The sequence below is a fragment of the Chlorella variabilis genome, assembly GCF_000147415.1.
Source record: "Chlorella variabilis unplaced genomic scaffold CHLNCscaffold_20, whole genome shotgun sequence".
Lineage (NCBI taxonomy): Eukaryota > Viridiplantae > Chlorophyta > Trebouxiophyceae > Chlorellales > Chlorellaceae > Chlorella > Chlorella variabilis.
Genome location: NW_005435068.1, coordinates 435725 through 460281, shown reverse-complemented (window position 1 = coordinate 460281; position 24557 = coordinate 435725). Strand labels below are relative to the sequence as shown.

The 24557-nt window shown below is 63.1% G+C and overlaps 10 protein-coding genes across 10 annotated transcripts; 6 read left to right on the top strand and 4 right to left on the bottom strand.

The window, feature by feature from the left end:
• Positions 1-39: 39 nt before the first annotated feature.
• On the top strand, positions 40-1945 carry CHLNCDRAFT_26344 (hypothetical protein; the record flags this gene model as incomplete). Its single annotated transcript, XM_005844916.1, has 7 exons — positions 40-288; positions 424-490; positions 639-757; positions 904-996; positions 1175-1285; positions 1463-1717; positions 1814-1945. The coding sequence occupies 7 exons, from the start codon at positions 40-42 to the stop codon at positions 1943-1945; spliced, it is 1026 nt and encodes a 341-aa protein (XP_005844978.1).
• A 334-nt stretch (positions 1946-2279) lies between these two features.
• Positions 2280-5303, top strand: CHLNCDRAFT_138374 (expressed protein; the record flags this gene model as incomplete). The annotated part of the gene is made up of 11 exons (XM_005844915.1): positions 2280-2374; positions 2586-2841; positions 2941-3056; positions 3179-3377; positions 3510-3575; positions 3826-3979; positions 4103-4410; positions 4522-4620; positions 4820-4990; positions 5100-5178; positions 5272-5303. 11 exons carry the CDS (start codon positions 2280-2282, stop codon positions 5301-5303), a joined length of 1575 nt encoding a protein of 524 aa, XP_005844977.1.
• Positions 5304-6187: 884 nt separating this feature from the next.
• Positions 6188-7708, top strand: CHLNCDRAFT_26505 (hypothetical protein; the record flags this gene model as incomplete). The annotated part of the gene is made up of 8 exons (XM_005844914.1): positions 6188-6326; positions 6505-6596; positions 6622-6629; positions 6752-6851; positions 6932-7010; positions 7152-7231; positions 7386-7490; positions 7607-7708. Coding segments are annotated over 8 exons (705 nt in total), but the record flags the coding sequence as incomplete, so codon positions are not given.
• A 436-nt stretch (positions 7709-8144) lies between these two features.
• On the bottom strand, positions 8145-8713 carry CHLNCDRAFT_26410 (hypothetical protein; the record flags this gene model as incomplete). Its single annotated transcript, XM_005844804.1, has 3 exons — positions 8145-8213; positions 8394-8510; positions 8600-8713. 3 exons carry the CDS (start codon positions 8711-8713, stop codon positions 8145-8147), a joined length of 300 nt encoding a protein of 99 aa, XP_005844866.1.
• A 267-nt stretch (positions 8714-8980) lies between these two features.
• Positions 8981-11340, top strand: CHLNCDRAFT_58743 (hypothetical protein; the record flags this gene model as incomplete). Its single annotated transcript, XM_005844913.1, has 9 exons — positions 8981-9219; positions 9376-9515; positions 9687-9779; positions 9937-10038; positions 10214-10427; positions 10588-10656; positions 10794-10885; positions 11021-11102; positions 11228-11340. The coding sequence occupies exons 1-9, from the start codon at positions 9015-9017 to the stop codon at positions 11338-11340; spliced, it is 1110 nt and encodes a 369-aa protein (XP_005844975.1). The 5' UTR covers positions 8981-9014.
• A 493-nt stretch (positions 11341-11833) lies between these two features.
• Positions 11834-12664, top strand: CHLNCDRAFT_138370 (hypothetical protein; the record flags this gene model as incomplete). The annotated part of the gene is made up of 3 exons (XM_005844912.1): positions 11834-11980; positions 12137-12229; positions 12395-12664. 3 exons carry the CDS (start codon positions 11834-11836, stop codon positions 12662-12664), a joined length of 510 nt encoding a protein of 169 aa, XP_005844974.1.
• A 168-nt stretch (positions 12665-12832) lies between these two features.
• CHLNCDRAFT_138369 (hypothetical protein) lies at positions 12833-14835 on the bottom strand (the record flags this gene model as incomplete). Its single annotated transcript, XM_005844803.1, has 9 exons — positions 12833-12909; positions 13093-13151; positions 13295-13373; positions 13504-13573; positions 13781-13895; positions 14095-14167; positions 14278-14314; positions 14444-14532; positions 14643-14835. The coding sequence occupies 9 exons, from the start codon at positions 14833-14835 to the stop codon at positions 12833-12835; spliced, it is 792 nt and encodes a 263-aa protein (XP_005844865.1).
• A 551-nt stretch (positions 14836-15386) lies between these two features.
• On the bottom strand, positions 15387-18547 carry CHLNCDRAFT_138368 (hypothetical protein; the record flags this gene model as incomplete). Its single annotated transcript, XM_005844802.1, has 10 exons — positions 15387-15760; positions 15984-16126; positions 16296-16380; positions 16564-16675; positions 16851-16993; positions 17134-17231; positions 17423-17559; positions 17708-17790; positions 17905-18188; positions 18429-18547. The coding sequence occupies 10 exons, from the start codon at positions 18545-18547 to the stop codon at positions 15387-15389; spliced, it is 1578 nt and encodes a 525-aa protein (XP_005844864.1).
• A 538-nt stretch (positions 18548-19085) lies between these two features.
• On the bottom strand, positions 19086-21084 carry CHLNCDRAFT_138367 (hypothetical protein; the record flags this gene model as incomplete). Its single annotated transcript, XM_005844801.1, has 10 exons — positions 19086-19124; positions 19218-19325; positions 19434-19553; positions 19686-19840; positions 19951-20038; positions 20138-20210; positions 20296-20400; positions 20551-20641; positions 20731-20905; positions 21046-21084. The coding sequence occupies 10 exons, from the start codon at positions 21082-21084 to the stop codon at positions 19086-19088; spliced, it is 993 nt and encodes a 330-aa protein (XP_005844863.1).
• A 638-nt stretch (positions 21085-21722) lies between these two features.
• CHLNCDRAFT_138366 (hypothetical protein) lies at positions 21723-24554 on the top strand (the record flags this gene model as incomplete). Its single annotated transcript, XM_005844911.1, has 10 exons — positions 21723-21756; positions 21861-21958; positions 22169-22285; positions 22437-22541; positions 22802-22969; positions 23262-23369; positions 23594-23704; positions 23921-24004; positions 24135-24256; positions 24461-24554. 10 exons carry the CDS (start codon positions 21723-21725, stop codon positions 24552-24554), a joined length of 1041 nt encoding a protein of 346 aa, XP_005844973.1.
• Between the last annotated feature and the right edge of the window lie 3 nt (positions 24555-24557).

The window sequence follows — 24557 nt, the reverse complement described above, 5'->3', positions numbered from 1 at the left end:
CAAGCCGAATCGCTGTCTCTTGCCTCGACACTGCACAAAATGGTGAGTTTGGGCAAGAAGCGGCAGCGGGATGAAGACGACGACGGGCCTGGCCCCAGCGGCAACCAGGCTCCCACCGTAGGCCAGCAGACGTCCCACATAAAGAACAAGCAGGTCAGAGGAGCCAAGTATGCCAAGCTGAAGCACGAGAAGAATAAGCTGAAGAAGAAGGAGCGGGCGCTGCGGGAAAAGGAGGTTGCCCGGGCAGAGGAGCTGGGCATCGAGCCCCCGCCAAAGCCGGTGCCAAAGGTGGGGCCATGGCCCGGCATGCATGTCGGCGGCGGCGGTAGCGGCGGCGGGCAGCGGAAGGCCCCGCTGCAGCCCAGGTATGAGCGTGCAGCTGCATTGCGATGCCAACTACATCCGCCTGCTGGCATGCTGCAGACAATAGAGAACACACGGGAGAAGGATGAAACCATGGTGCAGCCAGACGACGCAGAGGTGGCGGCAGGTGCGAGAGCGATGCGCGTGCTGGATGGCAAGCAGCTGCAGGATGCGCTGCGCACTCTTTGGTGCTGCTGCCACCACTGTGTGTGCGTGCTGGCATCGCTCTGGGCCAGCTCCCTCATTTGTTTTTGCCCGGCTGCCCTTGACCACAGACGAGGACCAGGATGAGTTTGCCGAGCACTTCAAGCGAGTGCGGCCGCCCAATGTGCTCATCACCACCAGCTACAAGGTCACTGGCGCGATGTACCGCTTCATATCTGAGCTACTAGAGGTGGGAGGGCTGCTGCAGAATCGCTGCCTTGCTGGCTTGCTCAGGACGCTGCACCGCACGCTGGTGAGGCCCCGGCCCATGGCGCCAGCAGCTGTCCGCGGGGTCACCACATTCAGCCGCAGCCACCCCTGCTGCCCGGCGAGCAGGTGCTGCCGTGTGCCACATACTACAAGCGGCAGGGCTATCCACTGAAAAAGATTGTGGAGTATGCCAAGAGTCGCGACTTTACGGACCTCATGGTGAGCCCATCGAGTTGCTGCTCAGGGAATGGAGGCGACGGCAGACGTGGCAGGGGCACTAGAGCGGTGTGGCGACGTGCGCGTCCCCAGGGTCTTGCCCGCCCTCCCTTGCTCGTGTTGTCCCACCTCTGCTGTGCACCCTTAAACTTACCTGCCTGCCTGCGTGCCCTGCCTGCAGGTGTTCAATGAGGATCGCAAGCAGATCAACGGCCTGCTGCTGGTGCACCTGCCTGATGGGCCCACTGCGCAGTTCCGTCTCTCTAACCTAGTGCTGTCGAACGACATCAAGGTGGGCTGCTGGTGTTGCACAGGAGCAGGCGGCCTGTGCCTAAAGCCTCCTGATGTGGCAACATGCGTGCTGTGCCGGGTGTGGCATTGTGGTATCTGTTGTCCCGAGCCATGTGGTACAGCCAGATGCTGGCTGACAGCACGCTGCTGCTGTGCTTGCTGGCCGGTTGTGCTGCAGGGCCACGCGCGCGCCACGAGTCACCGCCCCGAGCTGGTGCTCAACAACTTTGACACCCGGCTGGGGCACCGCGTGGGGCGCATGTTTGCCAGCCTGTTCCACCAGGACCCCACATTCCGGGGGCGTCGCGTGGTCACCTTCCACAACCAGCGCGACTTCATCTTCTTCCGCCACCACCGCTACATATTTGAGGAGCGGCAGAAGAAGGAGAAGGGGAAGAAGGAGAAGGTCAACACGGTCAAGGCGCGGTTGCAGGTGGGCGCAACATGGCTGAGGCTCGGGTTGGCCGGGTGGCGTTGGGTGCTGGCAACGATTTTGATCACCACCACGGCTGCTTACTGGGTTCTGCAGGAGATTGGGCCGCGCTTCACTCTCAAGCTGCAGAGCCTGCAGAAGGGCACCTTTAACAGCAAGGGCGGCGAGTTTGAGTGGATGCACAAGGCGGGCGAGCAGGACACGAGCCGCCGCAAGTTCCAGCTTTAGTCTGTAGCTTACAGTACAGTTGGGCATTGTTTTTACGATACTTGTTTTTGACTCGGTGTACAAATTGCTTGACTGTTAGGCAGCAGAACTCTGTAAACTTGCAAGTCCCGTGCGCGGTTGTGGCAGCGCAGCGTCGGCCCCGACATGTGCGCTATGTGCTGCTATGCAGATGCCGCGCCAGCGAGTCCCGCATTGATTTGTTTTGTGTCTACTCTTCCGCGGATATCGACCAGCCCGCAATCAGTCGTTTTGCCATTCAGGGGCAAAAGACTTTGGCCAGCCCGTGCGCTATACAGCCTCGGCTCGGCTCTGGAGCGCATTCATGGCTGACGCGATGGAAATCTGTCCCACAGAGCCGCCCTGCTTCAGCGAGGAGGCCGTGGTGCTCTCCGTTGCGGACTACTCAGCAACGGAGTGCCGCGCCCGCTTGTGCGCGTCGCAAGAATCGCTGTCGGCCATTAAAGGGCACCTAGGGGACAGCTGGCCGTCGCTCGTGCTCAAGCCCAGGCGAGCGATGGCGGCGGCGGCGGCGCGATAGCTGGCGGCGCCGCTCGTCTAGGGGGGTGCCTGCCCGCCTGCCAAAACACAAATCCTGAAACGCGCCCTGAATGCCCGCGCAACTCTGCTGCTGGCCATGCAGGCACGATATTCGGGCTGAGGGCGTGGTGCTGAGCGAGCTCCTGAGCCGGCGGGGCCCGGCAGCGTGGGTGGGGACGGGGGCCTCCCCAGAGGCAGCTGTCACCGAGAGCACGCGAGCGCTGGCCCAACTGGCGCAGGACTGCCGCACCCGCAGCACTGTGCTGGTGCTGACTTCAGAGTCGAACTTCGATCTAGTGCTGGTTCCGCGTGAGGCATGTGGCGAGGATGGCGTGGCTTTTGCTGTCTTCACCACGCGGGTAAGGCAGCGAGGCGTGCCTAGTCGTTTGCTCCCAGCTTTGCTTGTACTGCTGCTGGATGTACCTGCTGGCCTCTGACACCCTGCTGCAACACCGCAGGTGGAAGGTGTTGCCTTCATTGCCCGCACCATCTCCGCCAGGCAGGTACCCGTGGTGCTCGACCTGGACAGCACGTTGGTTGAGTCGGAGCACTTGCTGACTACGCCTCCAGACTGGTGGGCGGGCATGGCGTCTGCTTTTTGATTTTTTTTTTACTATTTACTATAATATTACTTCTGCTAAAATAATAGGATTGGTCTGCTATTCAGCTTCCCACTTCACGCCCACCGGTTTGCAGGCACGCCATGGATTGGCAGACGGTCGGCCTGACGCAGCAGCCCTCCGGGGTGTTTGTGTCCGGCAAGATTTGCCCACTGCCAGCTGAACCGTCCGCAGAGAGCGTGCATGCGGCATCCTGGTTCTGGAAGGGCGTGGCACACAACTACCGCGTGCGGCAGCGGCCTGGCTGGTCCCACCTGCGCGACTTGCTCATACAAGTGCGCACCTGACACGAGGGCGGCTCCAGCTCCCTGATGCTTGGATGTCCTGCATCATACTCCTGCATCATACTGGCACACATCACAACTTAGCTTTATGTCATCATATCACGATGCCCAAAACTCCTGCAGGAGACCCGTGAAGGAGGGAAGCTATCCGCCTATGTGCTCTCGCTGGGCAGGCCTCTGTACATCCAGGTGGGCAGGGGGTCGATGCCTGGTATTGCTGAATGCTGGAAACTCATCCTGTGCGCTGAAGGCTGCTCCTTGCTACTGCAGACTGTTTGGCAGATCCTGGACCCTGCTGGCCAGATCATAGCGCCACACGAGTTTGAGCGCAAGGCTAGGCTTTGTTGGCTGCCAACCAGGCAGCTCATTTGCCATTGCTGGAGCCTGCTTCCAGCTGGCTGTCGATCACTCATGCCTTTGAATGGTGCCGCCTACGCAGGTGAACAGCGCACGTCCCGATGGAGTGTATCATGTGCCAGACAAGACTCCCTGCATCGGCACTGGCCTGCGCAGCATCTTTGCACAAGATCTCAACATGCACCTAGGGCCTGTGTGGTGCGCCGATGACTTGCCAGAGGTTTACACTGATAAATGTGAGGCAGTGCCCGGTGTCAGTTTTGGGGTGCCGTGATGCCGAAAGTGCAAGCATCATGTAGTACTCTGCTGGCATCCGTGGACGGGATCTGCTGACCTTTGCAACCCTTCCACCCCTGCAGACCGAGACAGCGTTTACCCTGTTCAGCCCTACCGGCCGGTGGCTGGACAGCCCAATCAGCAGCATGATGATGGCAGCGTGCTGCGCGAGATGGGCACCTTGCTGATGCAATACTGGGAGCACTGCTACGGCGCCGGAGGCCAAGGAGGGGCAGTTGCACAAGTAGAAGCGGCAGCCAGCCGCACACTGCACCAGCTGTCGGCAGTGCCGCTGTTTGCCCAGAACGGTGCAGCCAATTGGTGCGCCGGCCTGTTCCAGAGCAACGGCGCAGGTTCCGCGCTGTCAGTGCGAACCTTTATCGAGCTCCAGGTGGGTGTAGATTATGGGAGTTTTACCACACAAACACCTGCCGTACATGCATGCTGCTGCATGTGTGCCCGCTATCAGAGGTTTCACATTGTACTTGTGTACTCCCTGCAGAGCACCAAGCTGTTCGCTTCTGTGCGTGAGGCGTCGACAGCGCAGGTGGATACGGAACTGGGGATGCCCGAGAACAACGAGAACAAGCTGCAGGCCAAGGTAATTAAAGTACAGCGTGCCTGAAAGCCGCGCATCACTGGCTGTTAAAGCGCATGACAGTGGCTGGACTTGACCCGAGATTCACCGCTCCTTTCCTCCCTCCCCCTTCCTGTTTGCTTGCTACCTGCAGCCAGTTGGATCTGCAACCAAGCTGCTGGCCATTCCAGCAGAGCGCGCCTTGCGCCCCTCATCCCGCCAGGACAATGTGGGAGCATCATCCAGCAGTACACAGCAGCCGTCGAACGTCAAGCTTGACGTTCAGCAACAACTGGCGGCGGCGGAGCATGCGACGCTGCTGTGCGCGGCTGGCGCCACCCCGCAGCAGCCTGGGACTGCTCTGGTAGAAGGCTCGCCGGCGCCGCAAAAGGAGGTGGGTGGGGGCACTGCTCCCGTGGCCTGCATCTGCTGCCATTCATTTTTGCAAGGTTGGCTAGGGCTGCACCATAACTGAACTGGTATGCGCGAGCTGCGCCCTGCAGGACAGCGACGGGAATGGCCATTTGGGCCGCAAGCGCGACTTTGCGTCCATAGACGGCCGGGACACTCTGCGTGAGCCAGGTGGGCGTGGCTTGCTGCTGAGGGGGGCACTCCCTGGTGGCCGGTAGCGGGAGTGCAGGCTGCTGCTGATGCTTCTGCCTCGCTCCTCCGCAGATGCTGCCGTCATGGCGGCCGCCGACGTTTAGGGAGCCATCGAGAGAGGAGCGCCTTGGGGCGGGCCCTGTTGCTTCCACGCTCGGCATTGCAAATCATGCCGGTATCTGGCTCCCCCCACCCTTGCCCGTGACTGCAGCGATACCACTTCTTTCGGTTGTTTTATTACACACTGCTTTGCCCGTCGTCCGTGCTGCCACGCACATTTGCGCCACCTGTCCCCGCTTGCCCCAGGCTGTTGCCCCGTCGTTCTGCCGACACTCCCCTTGCTGACCCTGCCTCCTTGAGCTGTAAACATGTCACTGCATGTTTTGTGCAGATATGACTTCCTAGGGAGCACATACAGACCCGGTGCGCCCGCCCGCCCCGCCACGTCGCCGCCACGTCGCCGCCCCATGAAAAACCGTGAATGCAGCCGCGCTCATCTCCCTCCCTTCAATCACAACAATAGACACTGCAAGGAAACCTTCACTCCGCGGCTCTCATCGTTGTGAAAGTGCACGTAGCAAGCTTCTGCATCGCTCCCTGCATTGCTTTCCTTGCTTCGAGACCATGGCAGAGGCTAGCAAGAAGCGTGACAGCCTCGAAGCAGACGTCGTGACGACTTACAGCACAGGCATGTGCGAGTGGGGGCACCCACTGCTCTTGCAAGGATGCTGTTGGTTGATCTGTACCTCCCCGTGCTGCTACAGACAACGCAGCAGAGGCGCGGCAGGAGCAGTACCTGCAGTCACACGGGGATAGCACAATCTCCACCATTTTGCTGCTTGTGGGTGAGACAGGCTGCAGGAGGAGTGAACGGCTCGGTGTGGCAGGCGACGATGCAAGCAGGGGTACAGTGTTCCCTCCCGCTGCCTTCCTGCCGCCCGCCCCTGCTTGCCCAATCTTTGCATGCGTGCGCTATACCCTGCCTGCAGCGATGGAGGCGGAGGCAATGCCCATGGTGAAGGCGCTGGGGCTGCAGCCAGATGATCCGCCGGTGGTCCCGCCGCCAGCGCCCTGCCACAGTTTTTCGGGGGAGCACGGCGGTGCCCAGGTTCACGTGGTCTGCTTTGGTGAGTGTCGCACCATGTTGCGTCAACTGCCCTTGCGCCAAACTGGCCAACTGGCTGACAAACAGGCGTTGCGCCCAGCAGCGTCGTGGGGATTCTATCTATCACATGATGTGCGTCGTCGGCGGAGAAGGCCTCGTTCCATGAGTTGCTGCCTGGCGTACATGCCCACCTGATGCAGGCAAGTGCAAGGCCACCGGCGTGGACAATGTGGGCACGGTGCCGGCGGCGCTGACCACCTACCTCGCCATCCAGGCCTTCAAGCCAGACATCGTCATCAGCGCAGGCACGCCGCCAGCAGCCGCGGTCGCGGCTGCTGCCTTCCTGCTTGCCATAGCCGCGCTTTCATCGAAGCCGCTGGATCCCCTGTGGGCTTGTGCACTGCCTCCACCATTCTGCAGCTCACTGTGCTTGGGCTGGTGGCTCAGTGCAGGCACGGCTGGCGGGTTTCGGTCGCGGAGCGCCGCCATCGCCGACGTCTTTGTCAGCACAGGCATGGTCAACCACGACCGCCGCATCCCCATCCCGGTATGGGCACTCCTCTGCATGCGTCACCCACTGAATACTGCCTGCACTTAGCATGCCACGCCCTCCGTCTTCCCTGGCAGGGCTTTGAAAAGTATGGCGTCGGCGCCTTTGACGCCGTCCCCACCCCGCACCTCCAAAAGGCGCTCAACCTCAAGTCAGGTACGCGGGGCGTGCAACCATTGCTGCACCGTCAGTGGACTTTCTGTCCCATTCCCCTTCTGCCTGCCCCCTGAACTGGCTCCCCATCTGTCCAAGTCTTGGTTTGCCCACCTGGGGCTGCTGCCTCCCTGCTGCCCGCAGGCGTGGTGACCAGCGGCAACTCCCTGGACTACACAGCGGAGGACATGGCGCGCATGGTGCAGCACGAGGCGGCGGTCAAGGTGGGGCTGCGAGCAGGGCAGGCCACGAGCCCACATGTGTAGCAGGCTGGGCGGGCGGTGGGCTGAATGGGCAGGAAGAAAGTTGTGCTGTCGGCGCCAGCGTTGCATTTTGCCAGCTGCCATGCCGTTGACACAGCCGGGGGCTGCACTGCAGGAGATGGAGGCTGCGGCGGTGGCCTGGAGCGCCGACCTCTTTGGCTGCCCTGTGTTCTGCATCAAGAGCGTGACCGACATCGTGGACGGCGAACGGCCGGCGCATGTGAGCATGGGCAGCGCACCGTGCAGTGCGCCTTTCAGGAGCGTGGCAGACACACCTGTCATCCTGCTGCCAGGCCTTGGGTGTACCCCTCCGTTTGCCCAACCCCACCCTTGCAGGAGGAGTTCTTGGAGAACCTGCACAAGGCGGCAGATGCGCTGCAGCACGTCGTCCCGCAGGTGATTGAGTTCATTGCGGGCAAGCACGTGAGCGAGCTTTGACGGTCCGCACAGCCAGCACAGCAGGATCGCCTTCTCCATACAGACAGACTTACAGTCTGTCTTGTCTTCATTGAACACCCTGTGCCACCTCTCCCATGTCTTTCCTGATTCACACACATTTTGATGCACTGCAACACTGTGTAAGTTAGTAATGTTTCTTGGAAGGGTTCTGAACAAACTTGCATCGTTTGGCAGCAAGCAGCGCCCAGGCCCTTTCGGTGGTCCAGCATGGGTGGCACAAGACTGATACCCCCACATGCGCACTATGCTTGCTGAGTTTGTGTCCATTTACACAGCGGATGGAAGCCAGCGCTCAGAATGCAGTGGGAAAAGGGCTGCAAAGGTGCAGAGGCAGCCGACAGCAGGGCCAGGGTGGTGGATGAGTGGCAGGGAAACAGAAACTAGAGGAAAATCAAGCATTAAGTTAGTTAGGCCGTCATGACCGCAGTGGTGGCGAGACAAGGATTACGCCATCACCGCGCACGAAGAGGTAGGGGACCATCCGCTTGTTGGTCTGCAGCACGAAAGCGCAGAGGAGGCAAAGGAGGCATGATCACGAGGTAGGCGGCCCCCGCACATGCCGCTGCTCAGCTGCCCGCCGTCTGTGCTGCCTCACACCGAATTGGCTGTCCCACGCCGGGGTTGGCTATCCGACAGGGCGATCTAGTAGGCTACGAAACAAAACACTGCTGTCGCCCTCGCTTGCCTTGATGATCTCCTCAAACGTCTCCTCGTCAATTTCCACCGACGTCACCGTCTCCTCTACATCCCCAAGGATCATATTCAAGTGCTGGTCGTATGCCTGCATAGGCACGCCGTTGGCACAAGGTAGTGGGCGGTGGGTCTCTAGCAAGCAGGCAGGTGGTGGCGGCGGTCGAGGCCTGGCCTTACGTGCAACTTGCCGCGCAGCTCCCGCTCCCCCTTGAGCTTCACATACACTTTCTCGTCAAGCGAGAGCCTGATCAGGTCGAGAGGCTCCCGCACAGTGTTCTCCTCCTCCGCCATCGTGGCCGCTGGCCGGCGCTACGTGATCCAGGCAGTTGGTCAGGGGCGAATAAAACACCAGAAAAAAAAGCTTGGCGTTTGTGTCTGAGCCAGAAGCTTGGAGCTATGAGGGCGGGGGGAACTAGCAGGCAAATTGAAACAATTGCGCAAGCAGCAACTGAGTCAGAGCGCAGGTGCGCAGGAGCCGTCGTTCTGCCGCTTGTACTGCGCGGCTCGGCCACTCATTAGCAGCGGCTTGCTGGTGCCCATTTCTCAAACTTTGCTGCTGCATTGGATCCCGGGCCTCACCGATCGCGCGTCCATGGTCAACTGCGCAGTGACCAGGGCAAGCGGCTCGCTCGTGAGCAGCAGAGCCTCAACAGCACCCGCCCGGCAGCAGTATTGTGGCGTGACCCGCCCGGCAGCTTGGAATCCAGCACCGGCTCGGGAAGCGGGGGCAGCGGCGAGTAGGCAGCTCAGAATGAGTGTGGCAGCCCAGGCAGCAGGCAACGGGGCGTCGACGAAACGTGGGTCCCGCCGTCGCCTGTCACCTCTCCCTTGCTGCTGCCCGAAAGTCACAAGCTTGGCCGGGCCTAGCCAGCGTGCTGGCAGTGGTAGACTGGGCTCCGGCGCCGGCGGCGCTGCCGCTGCCCGCTCACTGCTGCTGCTGTCACCCTCTGCAGCCCAGCGCGCGACGGCGGAGGGCAAGAAGGCCATCCTGGACAAAGTGGACTGCTTCATCTTCGACTGCGATGGCGTGATCTGGCGTGGCGACAGCGTGATCGACGGCGTGCCCGAGACGCTGGACATGCTGCGCGGCATGGCGAGTGGCGCCGCCGCTGCTGCTTGGCAATGAGGGATGCTGCAATGCATTGCGCTTGGTTGGTATGAGCTTGTTAGACCGCAGCACGGGGCATACTTGCATCGTGCATGGCGTTTGTGCCTAGCCGGTTGCGCTCAACTCGTGCATCCACCCGCGGCCGCTGGTGTGCAGGGCAAGCAGCTGGTGTTTGTGACCAACAACTCCACCAAGAGCCGCGCCGGATATCTCAACAAATTCACCAGCCTGGGCCTGAACGTGGCTGCGGTGCGCTGCCTCTTGTTTTGCTGTGCGCTTGCTATGCCTGCAATGCCTGCTGCTTCAGGGTGTTGTGGTGCTGCGCTGCACTGTGCTGCTGCGTTTGGTTTGCTGCACCGCTGCTGCTGACCGCTGCGGCTTGCGCCTGCCTGTTTGGTGCGTGCAGGAGGAGATCTACTCCTCCTCCTATGCTGCCGCCGCGTACCTGGAGAGCATCCAGTTCCCCAAGGACAAGAAGGTGTACGTGGTGGGGGAGGTGGGCATCCAGGTGAGGCCACCTGTGCCGCAGGCAACAGTGGTGTGCTGCGGGGCAGGTTGAGCTGCTGCTGCTGCTGGCTGAATGGTGCAACGCAAGTCTGGTATCCCCGGCCTCCTGCTTCCTCGTTTCTCTTCCCACCACCTCCTGCTGGTGCCTGCGACACCTGCCCTCCCTCCACCTGCAGGAGGAGCTGGACCTGAAGGGCATCAGCCACCTGGGCGGCCCCGCCGACGCCGACAAGCGCGTGGAGCTGACACCAGGCATGCTGCTGGAGCATGACCACGACGTGGGCGCTGTGGTTGTGGGCTTTGACCGCAACATCAACTACTACAAGATACAGATGGCCACGCTGTGCATCCGGGAGAACCCCGGCTGCATGTTCATTGCCACCAACACGGGTGCGCGGCTGTGGCGGGGGCTGCAGCAGGTTGGACGGCTGTGACAGGCGGGGCAGCGCACGCAGTATGGTCATTGCGAGGGAGGCTTGTCGATTCGCGGCCTGGCATTGGCGATGCAGCTCATCCCCGCGCATCTCCCACCCCTGCCGTCTGCCTGCAGACGCGGTGACGCACCTGACCGACGCGCAGGAATGGGCGGGCAATGGCAGCATGGTGGGCGCCATCCGTGGTGAGCTGCGCGGCCCTGGCAGCCCCGTGTCTTCTCACATGCTGGATGACTCCGCGCTTCAGCCACACCGGTGGCCGGCACCCCACCCACCTACCCCAAGCATGCCCCCCAGCCCACCCATCCTCTGCTGCCTGCAGGCTCCACCAAGCGTGAGCCGACCGTGGTTGGCAAGCCCGCAGAGTTCATGCTGGCAAACATTGCCGACAAGTTTGGCCTGCGGCGCGAACAGGTGCGCGCGTTTCTATGCGTGTTTCTATGCGCGTTATTATTTCTATATGGTCCCGCATGCACCCGGGGTCCCTTCTGCTGATGCTGCTCGTTGTTGGGGGCTGACCCAGTGCCTGCCCGGCTGTCGGACGTGCAGATATGCATGGTGGGCGACCGGCTGGACACCGACATCCTGTTTGGAAAGAACGGCGGCCTGACCACCATGCTGTGCCTGTCGGGTGAGCGATGCCGTGCTGCAAACGCCACCTGCCTGCTGTTATCGCTGGAGGCCGGGACAGCCTTTTTGCTAGTTTGCGGCCAACGAGTGGTCCTCATGCTGTTGTGTGCTCATCTTGCCCTGCAGGCGTGACGACAGAAGAGCAGCTGCTGAGCCCTGAAAACAGCATCCACCCCGACTGCTACATGGACTCGCTGGCCGCCCTGCTGGAGGTCAAGAAGGAGCCGGTGGCGGTGTGAGGCACGAGCATTCAGCCATCTTTCTTTCATTCATGCCGCCCATCACAAGAGCCACCGCCAAGTAGCTGTATCATAGAGCGCCGCAGCCCCGGCCCCCCATTTTTCCCTGCCAGCCTGTTCCTTCTCTGGGTGGAGGACGGCTTGGCGGATGCGTCGGACACTGGTGCGGGCGAGCCAAGCATTTTATTGTCACACCCCGAACCCAGAAATGCATGGATCAACCCGCTCTGCCGTCAGTAACACTGCTCTTTAATGAGGCGAAAAATTCTCTCAAGAGGCGGCAAAAAGGCGGCGTGCTGTGGTGGGCGCAGCATGCAGAAGCAACACTTGGTCTCACTCAAGGGTCGTCCACAAAACAAACTGTATTGAGCTGCCGGCGATCGGCTACAAAATGGCAGCGCACTTGGCCTTGACGTGCTGCCCTGTAATTGGGAAACCACATACGCACTCCCGCGGCGCCGCTTGCAAGCCGCCTATGCGATCAGACGTGCGGATGAGGATCCGCAAGCCTCCGGCCATAGGCGGGCAGCAGGCCAGGCGGCAAAGCAGCATAGTGGTGGCGGCGGGCGGGACAGCCGCCCGCGACTCTATCCAGCTCGCCACCGCCCGCCTGCCTGCAGACGTCAATCGGGCGGCCTTTGTCCAGCAGGCACGTGCTTGCCTTGGCAGACTACCCATGCAACCGCCAGCTTGGGCTATCAGAACATTCACTGGTGCCAGGCAGCACCCAGGTGGCCGCGACTCCCATCCACGGCAAACTTGCAGGCTGATGTATCACTGTTCTGTCTTGCTGCAGCTGTATCAGTGGGCATCAACGCTCACTACAAATGGGAGGAACCTCCCGCTGGCTCTACCGCTGAAGACTGATGTGCTGCCTGATGGCTTCTCGGTAAGTGGGTTTAGGCTGTTCGTGGAAGAGGCGCCTGCGTTCCCAGTGTAATTTGATCAATGCATGCAATCAATGCATGCAGCTCCACAGCAAGCAATTCATGCAAGCAATCCATGCAAGCTTGCCGGCAACTCTATGCACCACCGCCCATGCCACTTGCTGTAGATGTCGCTGCTGCGGGTGGCCAAGGACGGTGCCGTGCTGTCGGTGGCAGACATGGTGGCCACGGTGGAGGCGGTGGCGGGGTCTGGGGATGTGCTGATGGTGCGACTGTTTGAGGGCGAGGCGGCGGCAGAGCTGGGACTGACGGGGCGCGACCGCACCGCGCCGCCGGAGCAACGGCTGCAGACACTGCTGGAGGCGTGCGTGGACGTCTCAACGATCATGCAGACGATGCAGGATGCCATTCGCCGTGCTGTGGTGATGTCGCGGTGATGCAGCGGCGGCCCACAGCTAGCACCCGGGCCGATTTGTTAGTAAAAACAAGTTGGTTATGTAGTGAAAAATTGCAGCATGAAAGGAGCAACAAAACGAGAGATATGAGTGCAGCTGATGAACGAGAGATATGATGCCAGATCACGGGCGCCATGCTGCTGGCGACGCTCACTGCTTCTTGACAGCAAAGCAGCTTTGCAGGAAGTTACGGACCGCCTGCAGCTCCTCTGGGCATGCCTCATGGCCTGCAGGAGAAGCAGGTGAGCAGGTGCAGGCCCTGTCGCTGGCCCTGGTGTGTGCCTGCCTACTCGACGGCGAGGCAAACAGCCACTTGCTATAGCACTTCTCTGACTGGCCCACCCAAGAGGCAAGGAGCTAGCTGGTTCACCCAACCATACAATCCACACCGTGCCGGCCGTCCCACCTACCCATGAACTCATAAACATCAAAAGCCACTTTCCCGCCCGCCTCCTTGAGCAACTCGTAGCTGCATGGACAAGGGGCGTTTGGGGGGAGGCAAATCGGCACCTCGGCTGCTTGGCTGGCCTACATCACGCAAAGCGACCAGTTGTTGCCACGTACCCTGTTTCAGCACTGCATGAGAAAAAAAACAGCACCGGCGTAACGCACCTGGCCTCGCCATACTTGAAGTGCACCACCTGATCACAGTCGCCGTGGCACATCAGCACTGGGGTGTCCCGGTTCTCCTCTGCAGGGCGGTTGGTGCATGACGCACCGGAAGTCAGCAGCCAGCCAGGCCCCCCCCACCGAAATGTCGGCGGGGAAGACAATGCAAATGCATCACAGCAGCGGCGGTGGCAGCAGAAGCGGCGCCTCACCCGAGATGAGCGGCAGCTCCTCGTGCAGCGGCATGTAGCTGGACAGACCAATGATGCCTGCTAGCTTGAACTGCAGTTGGGAGGGGCGAGCGGTGCATGGTGCAGCCGGCGTATGAGACAACGGCCCGCAGCGGCATCCAACAACCGTCGGACGATCGATCCCTGGCTGGAGACGTGGGCTGGCTGGGACGTGGGCTGGCTGGGACGTGTGCACAGGCAGCGTGTCTCCTGCTGCCAGGCCCGCCCCCGAATCAGCCCCAGCCCGGCCGCCACACACCTTGGAGCGCAGCATGAGGAGGGCCATGGCGCCGCCCTGGCTGAAGCCGCCTATCACGATGGAGGAGGAGGGGATGCCTGCATCCACCTGCTGCTGCACCAGCTGCTCAATGTAGCTGCGGGCGGCACAGGGAGCAGGGATGTGGAAGGCGTGTTGGCAGGAGCAGCAGCGCCAAGTGCGGCGCAGCGGCGCAGCCAGCAGCGCAGCCCCTGCCGCGCCAGGCAGCCTTCTTCGGGCGCCACCCGCTGCATTCTGCCTGCCGCCCAGTTGCCGCCGTGCCGTCAATGCCAGCCTGCTGTGCCGCAGCGCCTCACCGTTTGCTTTCCCGCATTGACTCGGCATCCTGGTCGGCACCAAGACGATTAAGGTCCGCAATGTCATACCACCCTAAACACAAAAAAGGGGATTCGCAGGCAGGCTTTTTGCAGGCCTGATAGATACTTTTTACATGTAAAAGCAAAAAACGTTGTTCCGAGGTACAGTCGGGCGAGGCCTACCTGTCATGCGCATGCCGTCATTCAGCGTGATCGAGCGCTGCATGCAGCAGAGTGGGGATCTCAAGCCGCTGCTGAATTCGGCCACTAGCAGAGTGGCCCCAGGTTGGTAACGGTGGCAACAGAGGACGTGGTGCGGCGGCTTGCGGAAAGCTGCGTGGGGGCTCACCACGGGGGCGGTTGGGAACACAAACTGCGTGTTGGGCAGGTCGGGCTGCAGCAGCGGCCCAATGTCTGCCCATCCCATGCCTGTGTCGCCTGCGGCAGCACAGCCGGGGCCAAATGCATCAGAACGAGAGCTGCGTGGGGGTTTCAAGGAGTGGCGCCGCCAGCGGCGCGAGGAGACAGATACCATGTGGCGCCTGCACCGGCGACTCGTGCGCAAACCACCTCAAACAAAAGCTCAGCCTGTCCAATTTGCAAGCGGCGGGGCGGGGGCTCCTCGCCTAAGCCGTGCAGCATAATTAGCGTGCTCTTGTGCTCGGGCTTCAGCGATTGCAGCACAAGGGGCTCAGGGTACTCCAGGCCCGCTGCGTTGCCGTTTTCGCTGGAGCCCGCCATGGCTCGTCCTCTCGGCCGGAGACGGATGATTCTGCGAAGCGGGAGCTGCAGCGGGAGACGCAGCGCAGCTAGCATGTGGGCAAAAGGGCCTGGGGATCGTCGAAAGATTCAACCGGAGAGGACGGGTTTACAATGGCGGGCTGCGCTGGCGCCAGCGCGCCCCGCCGCCACTGCACCGCTATGAGTTTTGCCTGCAGGCACACACCTGACCAGGGCAGAAAGCTACTTTCACCATCTCTCCCAAAAGAAGCACCAAATACTCATGCATGTGGCAGCGTTGCACTGTGCTGAGCCGCAAGTTGCCACACGGTGGCCCCGCACCCAACCAGTCCAGCAGCAATCATCATGTGAACAACTACATTCAACAATAAACAACAAAATGTGGAGGAAGAATAAAGTCAGCGGTGATGAAATGTGGGGCAGAAGCGGCAACTAAATATGAGGCTGTGGGTCGTTATCAACCAAGGATTTGTTTCTAGCATTTGAGTTTTCAGCACCTCCGTATCGGTAGCTGATGTCAGCAGCGGCACCACGCCTGTGCGTGCCGCCCATCATGGCAGCTGCGCCGCAAGCTGGTCCTGGCGCACCCACGTGCAGTGGAAGCCGCTGGGCACGCGCTGCGGCATGCGCACGCGCGCCACCGGCTGGCTGGACATGCTGGCCGCATCGTACACCACCAGCTCGCTCTGCAGGCTCTGCTCGTCCGTCACAATAGTGACCAGGTAGCCGCCATCCTCCGCGGCAGACCCCGGCCTGGGCACGAAAAAGGCCTCCCCGCCCAGGCGCGAGCCGCCGTGCAAGATCTGGCCCGCCACGGCGCTGCCGGCCCCCGCCTGCAGATCATACTTGGTGATGCCGATGAAGGCGGGCACCCCCGTGTCGTTGGCCTCCATGGTCGCCACATACGTGTACCGCGCGGGCCGGCCTGCACGCACCACACACCAGGCGGCGGCGGCAGCGCGGCAGTGTGGGAAGCAGTGCAGTTGGGTGGTGGCAGTACCACACCGCTTGCCGGCTGGCGGCTGCTGTTTGGTGGGGCCGGGTGGGCAGGGCAAAGGGGTCACGCAAGCCCCCGAGTTTATGACAGACGTGTTTTATTCCGCCTCTGACGCGCACTCTCACTCTGATTACATTAAACCGCAGCCCACCTGTGAGCTGGGCGGGGATGACGGGGAAGTCGCCGGGGCGGGCGCCCGGCAGGCGGCGGTAGGTGGTGGTGCCCGCCTCCAGGTCCAGTACCACCTCTGACAGGTGCGGCTCGGCATCCTCGCTGGCAGTGAAGTTGTCCAGGCTGCCAGGGGCAGAAGCGGGCGATGGGCGGCAACAGCATGGGTAGGCAGAGGGTGGAGCTGCTCGCACGCGGAACAAGGCATTTTGGGCCAGGCGCAACGCATGTGGCAGCTCGTGCGCCAGCCAGGCATTGTGCAAGAAGAGAAGGCGGGTGCCAGCCCAGAGCCCACCTGAACGACTTCATGGTGCAGAGGTAGAGGCGGATCGTGGAGCCCTCCTCCCAGGCCGCCGCAGTGTGGAAGCACATGAACCGCTCTGCACGCACATCACGTACGACGAGACAACGCGTGGGTGACCTCCTCCCACACCTGCTAGCCTCCAGGGCCAGAGCTTCACAAGCTCTCGCTTCCTAGCCCGCCCGCCCCTGATCAGTCCACCCCCCCCCGCCCCCCCAACACACACAAACACACACACACACAAATCACACGCAGCCCTCACCCGTGGAGAACCAGCGGATCTCATCCGCAGACTTGGCGTAGCGCGGCAGCACGCCGATGCGGGCGGGGCGGTCCTTGAACTCAAACGGCAGCTGGCCCTTCTGCACCATCACCTGCGGGCAGCGCCACAGCCGCAGGCAGCCAGCCCCAGCGCCGCCGGTCAGCAGCCTCGCAGGAAGGCAGGCAGACAAGCATTCAAGCCCAGCACCGCTCCCACTGCTGACACCACCCGAGCTCCCTACACCCAGCAGCACGGCAGCAGTTTCCCCAGCCATGAGCATCACCCACCTTGGGGTCGAACACCAGCGGCACGTCGAGCAGCAGCACGTGGTTCTGGGTGAGGGCCATGTCGTGCATCATGATGGGCTCCCCCAGCGGCACTGGAAAGTCGCGCACCACGCGGCCCGACGCATCCAGCCAACCGTACCAGCCTGCAGGGGGGGGGAGGCGGGTGCAGCGAGGGGTCAAGGCCGCACACAGTGGTCTACTGCACGGCCGCGCCGCTGCACAGGCGCGTGTCCACCAGCCACGGCAAAGCGAGGCGCAAAGGAGCTGCCGCAGGGACGCTCACAGTGCGGCTTCTGCTCGATGCTGTACCCAAAGTAGAAGAGCTCCCCCGTCTGTGCATCCACCTTGGGGTGCGCTGTGAAGGGGTGGGTGATCTTGCCGCTGCACAGGGGCAGGCAAGCAGGCAGGCAGCACGCACGGGGCTGTTGGCTTCAGGTGCGGGCATCGGCGCTACCAGCCGGCACATGCGAGCAGTCCGTGCAGGCAGCGTGGGCAAGCATCCGCAGGAGGGGAGCGAAATGAGGCGCTCTGTCGGCGGTGCTGCGCCCCGCCCCACCCACCCCCACCCTCACTCGTAAGTGGCACGCTCCACAGTCTCCACCAGGCCATTGCACGCAATCCTCAGGCCGTACGGCAGGTCGCCCTCGTGCAGCGCCAGCACCCGCCCCGCATGGTAGGCCAGCGCCGTGTTGGCGGTGCCCAGCCCCTCCTGCTCGGCGCACGGCACCACCAGAAGAAGCCGGCCGGTTTGCAGCTGGCGGGCGCGCTGGGGGACATGCTGCGGCAGTGGCTCAAGAGCGGGGCGGTGGCGATCCTGCTGACCCCGCTGTTAGTGGCAGCCCAAGCCACAGCCGTACCTTGCTGGACAGCACACCAAGCACCCTGGCCAGCTTGCTTGCCAGCATGTAGGCCAGAGAGACGAGGCCGCGGTAGTCGCCGACTGCGCCGCAACACGGGGACAGGCATGCACCTGTCGGCTTGGCGGCGGCAGCAAGGAGGCAGGGGGGCGGCCTGGCACGTCTGCTTCCTGGCCGCCGCAGAGCAGGGCACTCACTCTTCACCGCCACGGGCCAGCCCGCCTTCTCCTCCTGCGCCAGCCGCGCGGTCTGCACCCAGCGGTTGCAGTACGCGGCCTTGCCGCCGCCAATCCTGACGGCGTGGATCATGCCGTCTCCGTCGAACAGGTGGTAGCCGCCCTCGGGCGTCAGCTTCGGGTTGGGCCCCGTCCGCACAAACGCCCCGGCCAGGTCCGCAGGGAGCTCCCCTTCCACCACCTCCAGGTCCTGGGCATGCACCTCGGTGTGCACCGGCTCCCAGTGGCCCATTAGGTACGGGTCCCTGCAGGTGCAGGGTGGGCAAGCCAAACCGTGCGAGGGTTACCGTGGGGGCACACGGCGCACCCAGAGCGGCGGCTGCCGGCGGAGGAGAAGTGAACAGGTCGGCAGCCTCCAGCGGCGCTTGCAGGCCGCCTCCCGAGCACCACATGCCGGCTAGGTGGAGTTGGCTGCCGCTCCGCGTGCGCAGGAGACTCCGCAGGCCGCACAGATGCACCAACGCCACAACTGAGCAGTGAATTACCAGCCGTAAAGTTTCCTTCCGCTTCCATCAATCAGACGGATCAGCTTGGTGAACGAGTGCACCACGCTGTTGGCCAGGCGGTAGCCCAGCGTTCGCCGCTGCTTCGACTGCGCACCCATTCTGTCAGGCAGGCTTCAGGAACGACCGCGCCACCCACAAACGGTGAAACGAGAGGTTTGAATGGGTGGTGAATGGTTCAGCGTTTTGGTACTGGCCAGCGGGGCGGCGCCAGCGATGCGGCACCTCCAACCATCAATGCTACGCACTCCTCATGAATCTGATGCTTGACTCCATTACACATAAGGGCACAGAATTCCAGCCTCTGGCAATCCAGTCAAACGCCATGGCAGCACAGCCGCGTTCCGGCACCCAGTGCTGCCCAACGCTCCAAGGGGAGCTACGTGGTCTGTTGTCAATGTCAGTCACCCCCCAAGAAAACATGTATGTAATATGCGATAAGTTAGCCGTTGGTATGCCATTGTTCCACCCTTGCATGCCCGACACCAGCGCTGTCGGTCATGCACGAAATCTGCCCACCTGCCCGCTGGCCTGCTCTGTCTTGCCCAGCACCTGCTCCGTAGTGCAAATCCGCCTTGAAAGGCTCCAGCTGCAGCACACCAACCGCCTCCGGTGCTGCAAACTCTGTTACGGCTCTGGTCACTTAACCACAAACTGCACCCGCCGGTCAGCTACCACCTGCATACAACAGCAGTAACAGAAAGTCGCACACGCTGGATACCACACACCACACTCATGTTGTTCAACAACATCCCGGCCAACAGCCCCCACCTGCGCGCTCCTTGCCGGCCTGGAGCTGCTGCCGCCAGCACCAGACTCGGCCGCCTCATACGCCTCCGCCTCCTGTGCCATGCCTGCGCTGCTCGAGTCAGCAACCAGCTGTGCAGCAGCCGAGGGAGGGTGAAAGCGGGAGGTCAGTAACTGCAGCAGTTGCTAACTGCCATATCTGGAAGGAAGCCCACTAGCTTGGAGGGCAATTGCACTGACCTCCTTGCTGCCACCGGCGCGCTTGCCAGGCCGCCCCTTGCCCTTGCCCTTTTCCTTCCTTTTGGAACTTGTCGGCTTGATGTCAAGCTCAAAGCCACGTGCCGACAGCACAGAGCGGCACTGCAAGCGGGCGAGCAGGCTGGAGCAAATGTGTGAGTGGCTGGACAGGCACTGAAGCACAACCCACAGCAGCATTCTGCTGTGCTCCATGCACAGGCTTCTGCGTCGGGGATGACATGCTGCAAGGCGCACCCTGTCGGCGATGGCCACACTGTCTGGGTCTGCGGTGCCCAGCAGGAACGACACCCAGGCAGCCAGCATGGCTGGGGTCACGCTGGGCTTCTCGTTGGATTCGACCATCGTGGTCTGTGAGTCAACGGCAAAGCTCACCATCTGCCGCCTGGCGGCTGCAGCGGCACATTGCGGCTCACAGGTAACGGGACCGAACCACAGCTGGAGCAGCAGCCGCAAGCTGGCGTGTGCATGGCGCGATGTCCTTTCAGTTCAGGCTGCGCACCTGTCACGGCGGCGCTGGCCTCCAGGCGGGCCAGCACCAGCAGGCTGTAAAAGGTGGGAAGCGCGAGGAAGACGACTGCGGACAGGCCCTGCAGCGGCGCAGCAGCTCATGCCGCCAGTTGCTGCCATGCAGCCAAACAGACATGCTCATCATCACCGCCATGCCAGCCGCTCGACACCCCACACACCGTGAATGCGATCACAAGCTTCTGCGCCTCCTGCAGGGCTGGATCGCACGCCTCCGTCGGGTAGGCTGTGCAGCTGCACACAGGAGTTCCATGCAGTGGCACACATTGTGATGCACACCCACAAAACCGGCGCGGTTAGTGCAGCTTGCATGCCTGACCTCTGGCAGTTTGCGTCTGTCTGGAAGTTGGCAGCGGCGCAGGTGTTGGTGGCGGCGCAGGTGCACTGCTGGCAGCCTTGGAACACCGCCTGCAGTGTCTGGCACCTGCAAGGAACAGGAGGCAGGCGGCAGGCGACACCACAGTGCATGGCAGTTTTTGTCACGTGCCCATGAGCTGATCCGGCATTGCGGCCGACAAACAGCGGCAACAGTGCCGAGCGCAGGTTGCGAAGTTGGATGAAAGAAGCAGCTCACCGATTGGTGAGCTGGTACCAGAAGGCGGTGTCAAAGCCACCCAACGCTGCGCCCAGCATGCAGCACAGGGCGGCGTGCAGCGCCAGCAGCACTGCAGGCAGGCACGTCAACAGCCAGGGTTAGACTCGGTTCAGAAAGCCTAGCAACAGGCCGGTCGCCCCCACTTTCAATCCCCCACACCTCTATTGCTCATGCTGTGCGCCACAATGCCCAGCGAGCAGGCTACGCCACAGACGGCCCAGTGCGTCCATGCAAAGGGCCCCAGCGCGGCCGTTGCATGGCGGTAGACATAGATGTACGAGACGATGGGCAGGGCAGAGGCCGCCAACAGCGAGATGCTGGACACGAGAATGGCCTGTGTGCAAGCAGGGGTTGCAGGGTCTGCAGCTGGCAGAAGGCTGCCGTGTTCCGTGCCTTGAGGCGCCGCCGCTCGGCGGCGCCAGTCCCCGGCGCTGTCTGGCGGGGGTCAGCTGGCGTCAATTGGCTTGCCTGAACGCGCAGCCGGTTGGCGCTGAGCGCCAGCGTGTCCCTCATGGTCCTCCGGGCGTGCTGCTGCTCCGTCAAACGTTGTAACGCAGGGTGGGCGGAAGACGGGCGTCAATGCGGAGGGGTGCACTGAAACCCACGACACAATTGAGTAATGCTGAAAAATTGAGGCGAGAGCGCTTCCAAGACGCGGAGGGAATTCGTCCAGCTGGAGTGACCTGTCTCACTTTTGCTCAACTTCCACGATCGCGGCAGAACCCTGCTCCTTGCACCTTCCTCACAGCCCACCAGCCGCTGCCTGCCTGGTCTTCCCACCCTGCCCCTGCGATCGCCGGCAAGGAAACCCCCAGCCCTGCGGAGTCCCCGCCTGTCCCCGTGACTCCAAGCCGGCGCCATGTGTGAGTGTTCTGGGCCGCGCACCGCACCGCCGCGTTTGCGCACCCAAAGCCCTGCTGCCCGAGCCCCTGGGCCCTCCCTCGCGTCAGGCTGCCGGGGCAGTCAAGGACAGCAGCAGGGGCGGCGGTGGGAGCGTCTTGCAGGCGCAGGACACCCAGCTGCGCCTCCCCACCGCCCGCCTCCCGGCGCCGCCCTACCCACAACCCTTGCAACCTTGCCACTCCTCCTCACTTCCCGCGCTGCTGCTCCTTGTGCTGCTCCCTGCAGCGTTCGGCGAGGACACATCGGAGATGTGCCTCTTCAATGTGAAGGATGGCTTCCTAGGTGAGGCCCCAGTTTGGCGCTTCGCCACGCACCAGGCCGACCTGGCCGGCCGCCTGCTGCGCGCCTGCTGAGCCAGCGTGCAATCTTCCTGTTCCGCCGCGCAGAGGCAGTAGTGCGGGGCTACAAGCTGGGGCTGTTGACCACATCAGATTATAACAACCTGTGCCAGTGCGAGACGCTGGAGGATATAAAGCTCTACCTGGTGCGTCGCACGGCGGCGGCAGCAAAGCGTGCTGCAGTTGGGCGCCCGCACAGCAGGGCCATGCCTGTCTTGTTGCTTGGCCCCCAGCAGGCTGCAGCGCTGCGACTGGTCTGTGCCTGGGTGCTTGCCCGCTGCGTGTTGAAGGCCTTCCTTGCCGCTCCGCTCACCGCGTGCCGCCCTCCCCGCCGTGCGGTTTTCTGCCCGCCACAGACGGGCACCGACTACGGCCCCTTCCTGGCCAACGAGGCCTCCCCCATGCACACCACCACGCTGGTGGACTGCTGCACCCGCAAGCTGGTGGCGGACTGGCGGTACCTGCGGGAGAACGTGCGTGAGGACATATGGGGGCGGCAGCTGGGTCCCGTGCAGGGCAGCACACCCTAGGGTGACTGCGGCTGAGCGTAGGGATGCCCTCTCTGCTGCTGCAGCATGCACCGACTGTGCGTGCTCCTGCCTGCACATGTGCCTGTGCCTGCAGGCGGGGGAGCCCATGGGTCGGTTCCTGGACTACTGCACCTACGGCCACATGATTGACAATGTGGTGCTGATAGTCACCGGCACGCTGCATGAGCGGGACGTGCAGGTGGGCAGCGGGTGGCTCGAGAGGGGGTGTGCGCCCAACAGGGGTTGCCATCCACGGCTGGCTGGCTGGCTGGCTGGCCGAGGGCCGGGCTGGGCAATCGGCTGGATTGGCGGGCAGGCAGCGGGGCAGCCCTGGGCTGCTGCTGGGAAGGCAGCCGGTGCTGCCCCTCGTGGCTGCCATCACCTGCCACCCCTCCCTTCGCTCCACCCCCTCACCCCCGCCCTCCCCGCCCGCCCTCCCCTGCTCCCCTGCCCCAACAGGAGCTGCTGGAGAAGTGCAACCCGCTGGGCATGTTTGACGCCATTGCCAGCCTGGCGGTGGCGCAGAACATGCGCGACCTGTACCGCCTGGTGCTGGTGGACACCCCCTTGGCCCCCTACTTCTCCGACAACCTTACCCACGAAGACCTGGACGAAATGAACATCGAGGTGGGCGGCCCGCAGGCCTGCGGTCAGGGGCGTGTGAGCGTGTGAGGTGTGGGTTGGGAGGTGTGGGGTGGGCAGGGGGCGAGAGAGGTGGGGCCAGCGGTGGTGGCGGTGAAGGGGCACAGCTCCCAGCAGGGCTGCCCGTGGGTGCGAGCAGGGGTCTTGCATGGTGTGTGCGGCGGTGGGAGGCAGCTTGGGGCTGGCTGCTGCTTGCGGCTGTTGACGCGCCTTCGTGCCGCTCACGCCGCCGTCCACCCCCACCCTCCACACCCGCATGCGCTGCCCCCACCCGCAGGTGATGCGCAACACGCTGTACAAGGCGTACCTCGACGACTTTGCCTCCTTTGTGCACCGCATTGGCGGCACCACGGGGGAGGTGATGGGGGAGATGCTGTCCTTCGAGGTGGGCATGGCTGGGGGGGTGGCTGAGGGTGGCAGGCGCGGCTGGGGGTGGTGGCCGGCTGGCTGGGAGGCTCCCGCAATGGCGTGCGGGCGCGTGGATGGGCAAGCCTGGGGGGGGGCAGCCACATTTGTGGGGAGCCACCCGCGAAAGCTGCAGCCTGCCCTGCGCACGTGCCCCGCCTGCCTCTCACGCCGGCGGCTGCTGCCGCCCTGCCGCGCGTGCAGGCCGACCGCCGCGCCCTCAACATCACCCTCAACTCCATCGGCACCGAGCTGACCCGCGACGACCGCCGCAAGCTGTACGCCAACTTTGGCCTGCTCTACCCGCACGGCCAGGTGCGCGCTTGGGCGGCCGGGTTGGGTGCAGCTGGGGGCGGCAGCTGGCTGGGCGGCTGCTTCCCTGGGCGGGCTGCTTGCGCCTGGGGCGCCGCCGTGCCTGCACCTGCTGCGCGGGGGTTGGCGGCAGCCGCCCGCTTGCTGCTGCGCGCTCGGGGTGTGCCGACTCTTTTCACTCACTGTGTGGGTCGCGCTGTGCCGCGCTGTGCTGTGCAGGCTGAGCTGGCGGTGGCCGAGGACTTTGACCAGATACGGTCGGCCATGGAGAAGTGCCCGCCCTACCAGGCCATCTTCAGCAGGGTGAGGCCTCGGCGCAGCCTGGAGCGCACGTCCCCTCCTGCCCAGCCTCCTTGCTTGCCAACACACAGCCCGCGGCTGCGTCTTCCCTTCCTGCTGACCCCCCCGCCGCCTCTCCTGTGCCCTGTTGCAGCTGGGCCTGGGCGAGACGCAGATGCTGGACAAGATTCTGTATGAGGAGGAGGTGCGGCAGCTGATGAACACATACGAGCAGCAGTTCCACTATGGGGTGTTCTACGCATACATGCGCCTCAGGTGCGTCGCGGTGGGGGAGTGGGCGTCGGGTGCCTTGATGTCAGCTGGGCTGGTTGGTTGCGGGCGGCCAGGCGCCTGCTGCCACATCGCCATGCCGCATGCCTCCTGGCTCATTTTACTGGTTTGCTGATGCCCGCTCAATCGGTCGTCCCCTGCCCTGCCCGCCGGGCTCGCCTCTCCCTCCCCTTCCCGCCCCTCCTGCAGGGAACAGGAGGTCCGCAACATCATGTGGATTGCCGAGTGCGTGGCGCAGGACCAGAAGAACCGGGTGCAGGACGGCATCGTGTTCACCTACTGAGCC